This window comes from Platalea leucorodia (genome assembly GCF_965183815.1).
Source record: "Platalea leucorodia genome assembly, chromosome: 10".
Lineage (NCBI taxonomy): Eukaryota > Metazoa > Chordata > Aves > Pelecaniformes > Threskiornithidae > Platalea > Platalea leucorodia.
Window position 1 is genome coordinate 1,656,147 of NC_138832.1, and position 13,153 is coordinate 1,669,299.

General features: G+C 52.6%; 1 protein-coding gene across 2 annotated transcripts; it reads left to right on the forward strand.

Moving 5' to 3' along the window:
• Positions 1–6,634: 6,634 nt before the first annotated feature.
• Positions 6,635–12,941, forward strand: IGBP1 (immunoglobulin binding protein 1). Of its 2 annotated transcripts, none has more exons than XM_082322858.1 (6): positions 6,635–6,836; positions 7,036–7,341; positions 9,746–9,941; positions 10,918–11,003; positions 12,063–12,175; positions 12,421–12,941. In XM_082322858.1, the coding sequence occupies exons 1-6, from the start codon at positions 6,649–6,651 to the stop codon at positions 12,567–12,569; spliced, it is 1,038 nt and encodes a 345-aa protein (XP_082178984.1). In that variant the 5' UTR covers positions 6,635–6,648; the 3' UTR covers positions 12,570–12,941. The 2 variants fall into 2 exon arrangements, with proteins under 2 accessions (XP_082178984.1, XP_082178985.1); XM_082322859.1 differs by having other exon boundaries at positions 12,424–12,941.
• Positions 12,942–13,153: the final 212 nt, after the last annotated feature.

The window sequence follows — 13,153 nt, forward strand, 5'->3', positions numbered from 1 at the left end:
GGGAAGAGCTGGGAAAGGACTGGCGGGGTCAATCAGCAGCGAGGACCTTGGGCTCCCTTTGTGTCCTGCGGGAAATCGGAAAGCGCTGTAATTAGTCGAAGGGTGCAAAGGGCCAGGCTGGCAGGAAGGACGATGGCGGGGAGGTGACAGTTAAGTGACAATGCTCCGAGTGGGAGGTGGTGTAATCTGGGCCCACGCCTGGATTTAGCAGGTTTGTGAGATCTGCTGGACTGGAAGGGTTTCCCATGGACCGAGAGCCAGAGCAAGGGCAGTCGGCATCAGACAGTGGATCCAGAGGGAATAAACCCTGTGCTTGGTCCCAAGGGTTGGGGGGACCCATCTGACTGCCTGCATTTTCCCTCTCTAACCCTGCTTGGGCAGAAAAGCCAGTAGGAAGGTGCCAGGGGGACACGGAGCCCCTTCACCCCACCCAGGCTAGCACAAGCACCCTCTGAGGCGAAAGGTGGGAAAACCTGGACCCTGACATCACCCTCCGGTGGCTTCCAGCACCAGCCAGTGCAGCCCTCTGCCAGAGAAATGGGTGCGGGAGGGCTCTTCTCCAACCCTCTACACCTTCGCTTCCACCACAAGCATCTCCAGCGCTGGCAGATAGCCCTTCAGGACCTGAACAAACCTGGGCAAGGCCAGTAGCCGTGTCCTCAAAACTGAGAGCATTTCTGTAACAACTGTGACTTTGCAGCCCTTCAGACACATCTTCACGCATTTCTTTTGCCCCGCTTTCACAATCGCTCCTCTCCAGCCTGTGGTAGGCTGCTGTCATTACCCTCTGCTTCAGGAACCCTCGCCAGGCTCACTGCTAATGTGATGGATCTACCTCTTTGACTTTCCTGTCATTAGCCATTTTTCCCGATGTCTTGTGGCTTTTTGTTTATCTGTCTCTCTGGAAATGAGACTCCCTGGAGCTGAATTCTCCATGGCCATGGCAGAAGTCTCTCACTTTGTGGTGCTGTGAACTGACATGGGAGAGATGGCTCTAAAAATGGCTTGTGCACAGAAGAAAACCATCCCTCTCCATGAAATGTGGTGAGAACCAGGCAGAGGCTTTGCTCTGAAAAGCCTCCTCTCGGTTACTGCTTGATTTTTAATTTGGGCTTGAAAGGAGTAACGCTGGTATGAATGTGATTGTTCCCTGCTGGTTAGACTTGTGCACACAATGAAATCTGAAGAAAGGAGAGTGGTTTTCGTGGACTCTTTTGACTTTGCTTCTAAAGCACTGATTTTTTTTTTTTTTTTTCCTTTTATTTCTTTATTCATTGAGGGATGCTGGATAACTTATTCCAAGAGGATAATCTGAGCAAGGGCAACAAGCTGTTGGTAATTAAGTAAGCATTTTGGAGGAAGAATGACTCTGTGTTCAAGAACATGTCGGGACATTTCTTCCCTACAGCCCGGTGTTGCGGCTGGGCCAGGACCATGGGTCAGGACCTCCACCTGCTTTTTGCTTGTGCTCTTCCCAAAGGAAGCTGAGCCAGAGCAAGGAGAAGGCACAGGATGGGGCCGCTGTCTGGGGGCTCTGCTGCCCATCGGCATCTGTACTGCTGTAAATATTTGGGGGATGTTGCTTTGACCTTTGGGATGATTGGTGCCTACACTATCACACCACAAGACACAAACATGAGTAAACGCTTGTATTTAAGGAAAAACCCTTGCATCTCTGTTCTCCTTTATTTCTGGGGTGTTCAGCAATATCATGATGCCCTAAGGATGACAAATGATAACAGGGATTGTCCTTACGGGGATCTTCAGCTGAGGGACAGGGACAAATCAACATAGGTGAGTAACAGCCATAAGACCAGAGGGGGAAGCAGGCTGAGGGCCCTTGGGCGTGCTTGAAGGGCAGTTGCGGCAATGGCTGCGCGAGGTTCGGAGGGGAAGCAGACCTCCGTCCCCTCTCCTAGGCTGGGCAGGCTGGCATCCCTTCCAGCTCAGAACCCTGTATTTCAGCAAGTTGCTCAATCAGAGCGGAAAAGTCCCAGATGCCGCAGGTTTGTGGTACCCCCACAGCGTCTGCAGGGGCCAGAAGGAGCGGGGTGGCACTGCTGAGCACCCTGCTCTCCCATCACCAGCCCATATTTCTCCCTCTCCCTTGCTTAAACCCATCCATCTTCAGCGCAGGCAGCATCCTGGAGGCTGCTCACGGTGGACGTTTCGAATCGCCTTTCTGCCAGTACAGAGAAGATGCCATGGCCTTCCTGTTGAATCACTAAATAGCAGCATCTTCCCTTTGTGCCCCCCTGGGGACACTGCCTCCAAGGTCCGTCAGAAAGCGAGTTAAAGCAGGGAGGGAGCTGCAGAACAGTCTCCTCTCCAGAGCAGAAGCTGACGTGGGCCCGTGAGCCGCTCTGGGGCTACCATCCAACTGGGCTTTTCCAGGAGCATCCTCCCACCAGCCCGGAACCGGGGCCGTACAGATTTTGAGGACTTTCTCAGCTTGCTTATGTGTCAGCCGTGACCACTGCGCATGTCCTGTGTGGTGGAGTAAGGAATTTCCAGGCGTGCTTCAGTCTGGCTGGAGCAGCACTCATGTGCTGCAGGACGACATGCAGAAGCTCTAACACCTTCCAGGAAGACTGGATGTAGACGTAACGTGCTGGAGCTCCTGGGAAGCACCGGGCAGGCCTTCTGGATGCTCACGGCCAGATGTTCCACACATGTGCGTTAAATGCAATACACCGCGGCTGCCGGTTTTACTACCTGTATAATGGAAAGCACATGGGCACGCTTCATGTCTGGAAGCAGAAACGCAAGAACCCTCCAGAAGCTGAGGCTGGTCCCTAGACATTGACTTTATGCTGAAAACCTACCGCACCGAGACACCTGGCAGAACTGGGGAGGAGCGGGAGAGATCGATCCCCAGCTTGCCAAAGCTCCAGGAACTCCCCCTTTTCACACGCAGTGGGACTAATCACAGCTACTATTCCTGTAGTCCCCAGCTTGAGGTTCATTGTGGTGTGAATAGGGGCTTGCTGGGTAATTACGCCTTCCAAAGAATCATTTATTTTTTCCTTGTGTTGAGAACATTAGCTCTGTAATTAGAAGGGGCAGCTCGGAAAAACATGTCCTGCCAGGCGGACCTCAGGCAGGAGGAGAACAACACGTGTGGGTACTCGCAGTTTGCTACGCTGGCGCCGAAGAGCAGCCGGAGGGTGATTCTGGTCACTAACCCTTACTGATTTCATGCCTCCGTGGTGTAACTGAAACCTGTTCTTGACCTGTTGGGACAGCGGAGAAAAACAGGGGGGTGATTAACTTCTAGCAAGAAGATTCAGCAGCGTCCAACCAGCTAACCCACGCGGCTCTAGAGGCAAAGCCTTCTCCATCTCAAAGGAAACCAGGCCTCACGCGGATTTCCTATTCTCGTGGTCTGGCTTGCCTGGCGAGCGGGATAAGGTGCTGCGCCTCCGGCAGCCTGGGTCGAAGCTGCCTCTCCCGGTTCTAAGGGGCAGGGAGGTGGGCTGAGATCCCACTCTCCATCATCAGCCCGTTCGCAGTTACCTGGGGAGGAAGCCTATGAATCCGCCTGGCTTGCTCTGAGGGGCAAAGGCCTGGAGGAGAATGCCCTAAGGAGATGTTTGTTAAAGATTAAACAGAGATATCCTATAGAAAGGTGATCTGTGAACTGCTCAGAGACTCTGGGTGAGACAAAGGACAATGCAACAGAGGAGCTCACTCCAGCAGTGTCTTTTGCTCTGATCCTTAAAAGCCTTGCTGAAATGTTGACTCATAGCAGTTACAGGGGTGATGAGGTGACAGGTTTACTGTAGCTTTTAACTAACACATACGAAGGGGCAAGATGGTCTGTTGAGAGTGGTATTGCCTCGATGAAAGCAAACTAGTTGTAACTGTCGGTGACGCCAAAGCATCTTCTGCTAGCGAAGAACAAACGGCTGCAGATTCCTGGCCCCGCTCCACTGCCAATCGTTATACTAATTAATTTTCCCACCGCCGGACACAGCATTGTGCTTCGCCTGCTGCCTGGCGTGCAGAACACCCCAGAACGACGCGGTCAGCTCTTGGCGTACCTCACACCTCCGGCGCCTGCCTTTGCCGCCCACGCAGAGCCGTCACGGGCAGGGAGGGCGACAGGAGAGCGGCACCACCGCGGGGTGCTCGGAGCACAGCCAACGCAAACCGAAACCCACAGCTCTTCGGGTGTTCATGAGTAACTTTTTATCGAGCTAGCTCGCGTAGGTATGAAGAAAACAAACAGAGTAAATCGTAAACTGACCTCATTCTTGGAGGCTGAGTGCTTCCAGCCCGCCCTGAATTATTGTTACACCATATACATTTCTCACACCCTGTCAATTACCTGTGTTTCTAAGGGACCAACATCAGGTCCTAAAAGCCCAGCTTTAAGCCTTACCTGCCTTACGCCTGTTTAAATTTCAGAGATATTGTAAGAAGGGACTTAGGAGTGAAATAAAAATGAGAAAGGCTGCTTATCTTACTTTTGTTATGTGCTGGTTTCAGCTGGGATAGAGTTAATTTTCTTCCTGGTAGCGGGTATAGTGCTGTGGTTTGGGTTTGGGACGGGAATAACGTTGATAGCACCCTGATGGTTTAGTTGTTGCTCAGCAGCGCTCACACCAGTCAAGGAGTTTTCAGCTTCCCCTGCTCTGCCCGTGCACAAGCAGCTGGGAGGGGGCACGGCCAGGACAGCGGCCCCGACTGGCCCAAGGGCTACTCCATACCCTATGGCATCGTGCCCAGTATGGAAACTGGGGGAGCTGGCCGGGGGGGGCAGCGATCGCTGTTTGGGAATGGGCTGGGCATCAGTCGGCGGGTGGTGAGCAACTGCATTGTGCATCACTTGCTTTGTATATTATTATTGTATTATATTATTACTCCTACTCCTCCTCCTCCTCCTCCTCTATTTTGTTTTACTTCAATTATTAAACTGTTCTTATCTCAACCCATGAGTTTTCTCCCTTTCACCCTTCCGATTCCCTCCCCCATCCCACTGTGGGGCAGTGAGCGAGCGGCTGTGTGGTGCTTAGGTGCTGGCTGGCATTAAACCACGACACGTTATGAAAAGAATACAGAGAGAAGAAATGGAAGGTGCTGTACTTAAAACAATAAAACGTAGCGCTACGCTAGCGAGCGTTCACGCCGTGCATTGCGTGCTGCCGGGATCGTCTGTCCGATTCAGGTCCCAGGCCATGCAGCCATAGCCCTGCGCAGTGCAAGCCCTACTGAGCCTGCTACTGGAAAGCGGCGAAATAATTCACTCTCTAAAACTTAATTTTGGAGTTTTAGAAAGCAGGCATTCTTTATTGCAGCGCTGGGCAGCACTGGGGATAATTCCACCATAAGTGCTCCGACAGCTTGATAAACTTTTAGTAATTATATACTATGAAAATACACATATTCATAGGATTTCTGAGAATTTGTCTACATAAACATGAGATTTCCTGGAACTTATTAGCATATGTAAATGTCCGATCCGCATGCACAATCATCTTCCGTGGCGGTCTTCAGGTGGTCTTCGGGGGTCTTCAGATGAAGGCTCGTAGTCGTCTTCACTGTGTTCGCTGACTGACCTTTACTTCTGCGCAAACTCAGTTCTGGGATCATGTCTACGATGTCCTTCAAGGTCGGTTTGTTCAGGTCTAATGCAACTTTCTTATCCTCATGGCTCCGCACGTCTGCTCTCCCAAGGCCTAGCTGTCTCAAGGGGAGTCTGAAGGACTAGCTGTCTAAAGCCTCCCAAGGCCTAGCTGCCTAAAGAGGAATTCAGGAGCTTCTTATCTTACAAGTGTCTTAACTATTCACAAAGATTTGCTTTTGTCTGGTTACCTCTGTTGTATAATGATTCTAACTACGTAAATTGATAGCTTCTATCTATATTCGCAGGTATCAAACCCAGCTGCTGTCCTAAGGCTCGGTGTCATCCGGGCTCTCCCAGGAGCAGACGCGGACCCCGTCCGTCACCCGCCGCCCCGGTCCGAGGCCCTGCCCTAGCAGCGCGGGCAGGACGCCCTCCCTTCGCCCCGTCTGCCCGGGGGTGCTGCCTGCCTGGCGGGGCGTCGCGGCCAGCCAGGGCCCGGCTCCCTCCTTGCAGCCGCCGGGACGGAGCGCGCAGAGCCAGCAGCCCGCAGAAGCGCGGGCCCGGCGCCGAGCGCCGGCCGCACCCACCGCTTACGGCCCCGGAGCCACGGCAGCGCGGGTGCACCCTCCTCCTCCCTCTCTTTTCTGGAGCGGGGGGCGCATGCTTTCCGCCTGTTTATCTAATTATCCTCATTTTTGCTTGTTTATGGGATCACGTCACCAGCGCGGGCCTAACACTGCCTCCCTTGGGAGTGCGCGGGGAGGCCTCTGCGCTGGGCGGCAACCAGCGGGGCAAGCTTTGGGAGCACCGGCCGCATGTGAGGGCCCACCGCCCCGCCGAGCCTCGTGTGGGCGACGCCACCGTCCCCGGGCGCTGCCCGGCCCGGAGGGGCGAGCCCGCGGCCCGCGGCCCGCCGCCCGGGAGCGGCCTCGCCAGGCCCTGCCTCCGGCCCGGCCCTCCCAAGATGGCGCCCCCGTCGGGTCGGGCGGCCCCCTGCCCTCACCAAGATGGCGGAAGAGGGCGGGGCCACCGCCGGCCGCCCCGGAAGCGGTTGGGCGGCGGCGCCTTCCCGGCCCAGCATGGCGGAGGGGGCCGGTGCGGGGCCGCGGCTGGCCGAGCTGCTGGCGGCGGGCCGCCGGCTCTGGGAGGAGGTGGAGGCCGGCGCCGAGCCCTCCTCGGGGGCCCCGGCCGTGCAGGATAAGGTGCGGCAGGGGCTGGAGGCCCTGCAGCGGGCGGCCGCCATGGTGGCGCAGCTGGACCTGTTCAGGTGAGCGGAGGGGAGGGACGGGCCTGGGCCCGGGCCCGGGCCTCGGGGGCCCAGCGAGGCCGTGCCGGGGTCCTCCGTGCCTTCCGCCGCCTCCACACGGGCCTCCGGGCCACCGCGGAGCGGGCTGGGCCTGGCCGGGCCCGGGCGGAGCGGAGCGGGAAGGGAAACGGGAAGGTTCGTCTGGTCTCTCCCCTTGCAGCGAGAACGAGGAGCTGGAGGAGATCGCCTCGGCCGACCTGAAGTACCTGCCGCTGCCCGCCCTGCTGGGGGCCCTGACGCTGAAGCAGGTGGACCTGAGCAGGAGGCTGGAGCACCTGGAGAGCGCTCGGGCCCACTTCTGGCGCTTCCTCAAGCTCTGCAGCAGCTACGGGCTGGGCAGCTTCCACCTGCCCCCCGCCAGCCCGCCGGGAGAGGAGGACGCCGGGAGCCCGTCCCCGGGGCGCCCCGCTGCTGCCCAGCCCAGCCTGGTGGCCATGGCGGCGAGCAGGCAAGCCAAAATCGAAAGGTAGGCTCTTGCTTTGCGGTCTTTAAAGGCATTTGGGAACCAGTGTAAGAGGAGGGGAGAGCCTCAGGCAGTGCGAGATTGTACAGACAAGGACTGTCGGGGAAGAACTGCTTCCCTTGACATGGGAATGCTTTGACCGTGAAACGTTCATTTTAAGATAAGCACCACGTATTATTTAATGCTGTTGGATCGTGCACAGGCTGGGGAGGTGCATTTATGTCTTTCGTTTCTGGTCTTTGAAGAAGAACTGCACAAAAGCTGTTACGATTAGTTCTTAAATCACCTCTAACAGCATAAAGCCACCCGCTTCGGAAGTTACCTACCAGTGTGCTTATCTTTAAAAAGGAGGTGATTGATAGCTCTTTGTCATGCTTTAGTTGGGATTTTGACGATCAAGTTGTTGCTTGTTGTGGTAGCACTGAAAGGCCCAAACTGAGCTCAAGAGCTGTTTAAATTGCACGAATACAAAAATATGACTTATGTTCTAGAGAGTAACCTAACCGAGATGGGTTTGGGATGCTACAATACATCGGGGCCTTTGGGGTCAGCGCAGCACAGCCTTTTCAGCACGGGCAGCTTGTCAGCCGTCTGAGAGCTCGCGTCGCCTCCCGAGTGCGAGGGAGTTTTGTAGGCGCTGCAGGCAGGGCTTCGGTTACGCTCGAACTCCCCTCTCGCTGAGGGCTGGCATTTGCCTGTACCGCGACTCCTCCCGCATGGAGACAAACGGGAGGCGCCTGCATTGTGAGTTCTGTCGCAAGCAGGTTAGCGCTTGATCAGGGTGAGACGTTGCAATTATATTTGCTTTCAGTAACATGCATAGACCGCGTGAAAATAATTTTCCTAAGAAGGCCTGTATCGCCACGCCGGCTCCAGGCGTGTCCCATCCTAGCTGCCTTTAGCCTTGCTCTCCGAATGAACACGCACTGCGGCGTCCCGGGGAGCGGGCTGGGATTGCAGCGGCCCGCTGAAGAGAACCCACCCCGCTGCGGAGTGTAGAGACAAACGGGAATGGAGTGGTCTGCTTTGCTTCCCCGCAGGAGAGGGCTGGGCGGTCAGGAGCTCGGTGGGTTCAGATGTGGGTTTGGGGGTTCTCTGTGGAGCACTTGCGGATGGGTTTGGTTTTTAGAACGACTCTTGTATGCTCCTTGTCCTTTCAGCTCCCCTGGGTTTCTAATCCTTGGTTCTCACTGTTGGTTCTTCAGGTGGCACTGTAGCTGAAGGAAGTGGGACACAAGGATTTAGCCTGGAAATGTATTATATAGATAGTTCTTCCCTTTAGTAACTAATTCCTGAAAACATCAAAAAAATCTAGAAAGCCAAAATTATATTACAAAACAACCCCCACACACAAAAACACCTGAGACGGAAACTGGAAAAGTGTTTTAATCGGCCTTATAAGCAGCTTCTTGATATCTTTGTGTCGTATAGAAGCAACTAAAATAGCTATTACATTGGTTTTCTCAGTGAAGAAGCCAATGAATTAAAGACCTGTTTTCTCCAGGAGATTAACGTTGCCAGGCTTGCCTAATTTTACCTGGGAGGCTTAATTTTGAAGGATTGTTCAACTTTTAGGAGAAGAAAAAAATAATTGAGAGAGGTGCCTCTAAATTTAAACTGTCGTCTTAAAGCTGCTTTTAACAGACAGGAGATACTTAAATTACAACAGTAAACCATCACAACCTCCCTTCTTGTATACAATTTTCTTTTTAAATACATGAAATCATGTTAAACCTCTTTCAAAGAGTAGTAAAGATCCTATGTAATGTCTCAATTTGAGTTGACAGATGGAAGTGATGAGGAAGATGGGAGGGAAAGATTCTGGCGCTGCATGTATGTATATAAACATGCGTTTTCAAAGCCTTTTTTAAGCAGAGAGGAACTGTTCTGATTTCTGTAGTTTTCATTTGTCAAAAACCTTCCGTTGTCAGTCAGATGAGGTGGGGAGATGGATCCCCCTGCTTGGCGTTTTGCCTCTTGCTTACGCACCGTCAGAGGTCATCAGCAAATGACAAGCAGTGTGATCTGGTGCTGCCGGTGCTCCTCCGCTTTGTAACGGGTACGTTCCTGTAAGCCACTGCTTTACTTCTGCAGGACTGACTCTGTTGTTAAAGGAGTGGGTCCTCCTCGCACAGGGAGATTTGTCAAAGACATGAGGAGCTTTATGAATGTCTGGGATTTGCGTACCCTAATGAGCGCTGGTCAGCAACGGTCACCTCTGTGAAAAGCAGTTAAAAGAGGATTGGGACAGGAGGTAGCTCTCTTTGAGAGAGATTGAATTTCATTTTTGAATTCAATTTGATTGAATTTCAAGAAAGAGGAAATTGTTTATTTTAGAAAACACTGTATCTGGGCTGTTTTAGAGAAAGGTTACTTAAATGATCTCGTTTTGTTCTCTTTGAGACAGATATAAGCAGAAGAAGGAACTGGAGAACAGGTTGGCCTCTATGACAACCTTTGTGGAGAGCGGGAAAGCAGATGAGGATCAGATACGGGAATTTTACATACTGCAAATCCAGAAGTGGATCAACACCAGCCTTGAGGAAATTGAGAGTATTGACCAAGAAATGGTCATCCTGAGGAGCAGAGGTACAGCGAAACAGGTATGAGATGTCTCTTGCACTGCAGGTTCTGTGGACTGTGGATAGTTAGACCTGATGACAGACCCTGTTGCAGGTAAAAGAACCTCAGAGGAATTCAACAGCAGAGTTTTGTAGGTTTTGTTCTGTGAATTCTTGATGGAAATTTAGCTCGCAGCACAAGCAGATGGGGTTTGGTTTAATTCTGAATGGGCAGGGGCCGGATTTTGGGGTTAGTCACTGTTGGTGCTGCCACGTGTTCTAGACAGCCATGGCTGAACCATCTGCGTGCAGAGGCTGTTCGCCACTTTGCTGGGTTCTGCCAGACCCTGAACTCTGAAGAGCTAAGTGTGTTTGTAAATTACAAGAAGATCCTTGGGATTTCTTTCAGACCTACGCTCCTGGCCTACAAAGTGTCCAGACATGACAGAAATGCCCATTCTGACTGCTGAGAGCTTCTGTAGACCTGCAGTTCCTGTGTAGAACAGTGTTTCTGGGCTTTATGTTACTCACCTAAAGCATCTGCCTAGAAATAAAAAGCCATAATGTGCTGACATAGACCATAGCCCAGCTTTGTTGGCACAGCTGGTTTGTGCAGTTCATTATTGGCGTTGCAGAAGTCTGCTCTTCTGTAGTGCCCTGGGTGATATCATCGGGAATGATGAGCTCTGCTTGCTTCAGACCGTACTGCGTTTCATCCGGGGAAGAATAAGCTATATTTCATGCTTTGATCTGAGCTGATCTGGTTTAGCTCTGTCGGCTTTCTGTTTTGATCAGAGCGGGCGTAACAAAGGCACAAAGAGAAGTGGTTTGTAGAAGCTCACAGGTGGAGTTCATGATTTAAACTGGATTAAGGCCTGAATTGTCCATCCGGGGATGTTGCTCTGACAGCAGAGGCATTTCTCTTCTACAAAACCTTTACCAACTTGTTGGGGGTGGGAAGCAGAGCAGGGGATTCTCATCTACATGATTATCTTGTGACTGTCGTTTGCATCCTCAGCCTTCAGCACCACCACACGGTACTTCTCGGCAAGTCAGGGCTCCACTGAAACCTTTCATTCTTACCCGGGACGCTGCTCAGGCTAAGTATGTTGTTTTCTGGTTATTCAGACGCAGTACGAGGCAGTGCTCTGTCCTCATGTCGAGCCTATGACACTCTTTCAAATGCAGAAAAGCAGTCGCTTTCAGGCAGCGTGTCACGTCGAGATGACACATGTTGTATCCGGGCAGGGGATGGGGGGAACACCTAATGCATTTCTTGAACTTTCTCTGATTTCTTCTGTTACCAGCATGCTGCAGTGCCTTAGCTAACGCTGTTTCCTCCTGTTGGGGTGGCAGGAGAGGAGATTAAGCAATATCACTGTATTAAGCAAATATCACTGTGTTAGTTTACAGGCCACGTGCTTGTGTTTGGTAAGCCGTGGAGAGGCAAGGCTTGTCTGCCCCTCTAACCTCTCTGTGATACAACAGGCTTGTTCTTCACTGTTAAAATAAAGAGCGCAGCAGTGAAAAGCAAGTGTGGTCTCGTAATCTAATGTAAACTCTGGAGGATTTCGGTGAATTCGAATAAGTGATCTTAGGGGCTGGGAAGATGTGATACCTACCAGAGAATCATCAGTCACAATAATACAGTTTTTAACTGAAAGGCTTTCCCTAGGGTATCGAGACCTTAATGCTTTGTGGCACCGTGAGATTCTTGCAAGGAATATGGCAGCTAAAGCACAAAATGGGATAGAAACCAGATTTCTTGTCGTGCTTTTGACATTATTTGCCCTGAGCCTTCCATACATCTATGTAGCCAAGCTGTGCCTAATTCAGTTCCCGGGACCTCCTTGGCAAGCCGTGCTAGCAGAGTGTTCTCCTTTGGGCTGGAGAAGTGATTCAGGGTCTTTGCGCTAGAACAGTCCTCACCTCTCTCAGCCGGCAGGATGAACTCTAAATGCCGTTATGGCTCGGTTACTGGCAAGCCTGTTCGTGAAGGCCCAGGCTGTAGAAATACGTTTGTTGTCAAGCCCTCCTTGATAACATGCCTTATAGTAATAGTACAGACTGGATTGCAGAGCAGTGCTGTGCGTGGTTGTCTATGTTTCCGCTCATTCGTAGCAATGTAAAGTGCCTTCTTTGACTCTCTCTCTCTTCCTGTAGGGTGTTTGGTGCTGGGTATCCCGGGCTGCCTACTATGACCGTGGACGACTGGTATGAGCAGCGCAGAAGGCAAGGAGTCGTGTCCGCTCAGAGCGCGCCTCAGAGAGCACCAGGTACGGAGCGCAAAGCGAGATGGGAATAGAGAATTCGGGAAGCCTCTGGAGAGGGAGGGTGAACGGAGGTGTGTTCAGGGTAAGACCGGACTTTACTAGGCTGTGAGAATAACCAGATTGCTGGACTGCTCGTTGGCAATTCCAGCTTTCTGTCTAGGCCAGCTCCTGGCAGGCTTCTGTTTTGAGAACCTGAGTAGTGACCTGCCACTGTCTTACTGCCCCGCCCTCCCGTTCTTGACCTTCAGCAGGTATCACTGATGAAGAGTTGCAGAAGCAGCAGCAGGAGAAAAAAGAGGAGGAGGATGATGAGGAAGCACTTCAAAAAGCTCGGGACTGGGATGACTGGAAAGATACGCACCCAAGAGGCTATGGCAACCGGCAGAATGTGGGCTGATGCCCTCGCTGTGGAGGGAGCAGGGCCTGGAAATCCTGTAAGAATTGCCTGTCTCCTGGAGATAGAGGAGTAAATACACTGTACATATGCGGAGGTGTCCGTGGCTTCTCTGGGAGGCACCGGCGTCAGAGGAGTAAACGTGGCGGTTTGGTTTACGTTAACTGTCAGACTGAGTGCGCTGGTCACGTGCAGTGATGCCGCGGAGCTCCTGTCAGGCGGAGCTCTTTCCGAGGGGTCAGGCTGCCTCTGTTCTCCCAGGCAGAGGCAGTCCTTGAAAGAAAAGTACCTGAATTTGGAAACTGCTCTTCGTATTGTGGGTGGATGTATTTATTTTTTTCCTCTATATTTTAAGCGAAATAAAATCTCTTGTGCTGCCTAGTTTTTGCTGTGAAAATCCCTTGCTCTTTGTCTTGGGCTCTTCCAGAGCAAGTCTGTAAGGCTGGTTTCCAGCGGCCAGGGGAGCTGGGGATGGCAAACAGGCAATGTCAGCTGGCCGGGTTTTTCGGCCGAGGCTCCTGCACGCACCAGCTTGCAGCGCAGCGTTCAGCTGGGCCGGGAGGTCTGTGCAGCCCGGCGTTCCGTGG

Bases quoted from the DNA above. Each gene is read 5' to 3' on its own strand.
- IGBP1 (XM_082322858.1), top strand. From the start codon at position 6,649: ATGGCGGAGGGGGCCGGTGCGGGGCCGCGGCTGGCCGAGCTGCTGGCG. The intron at 6,837-7,035 runs GTGAGCGGAGGG...CTCCCCTTGCAG, and splicing joins GCGCAGCTGGACCTGTTCAG to CGAGAACGAGGAGCTGGAGG. The intron at 7,342-9,745 runs GTAGGCTCTTGC...TCTTTGAGACAG, and splicing joins AGGCAAGCCAAAATCGAAAG to ATATAAGCAGAAGAAGGAAC.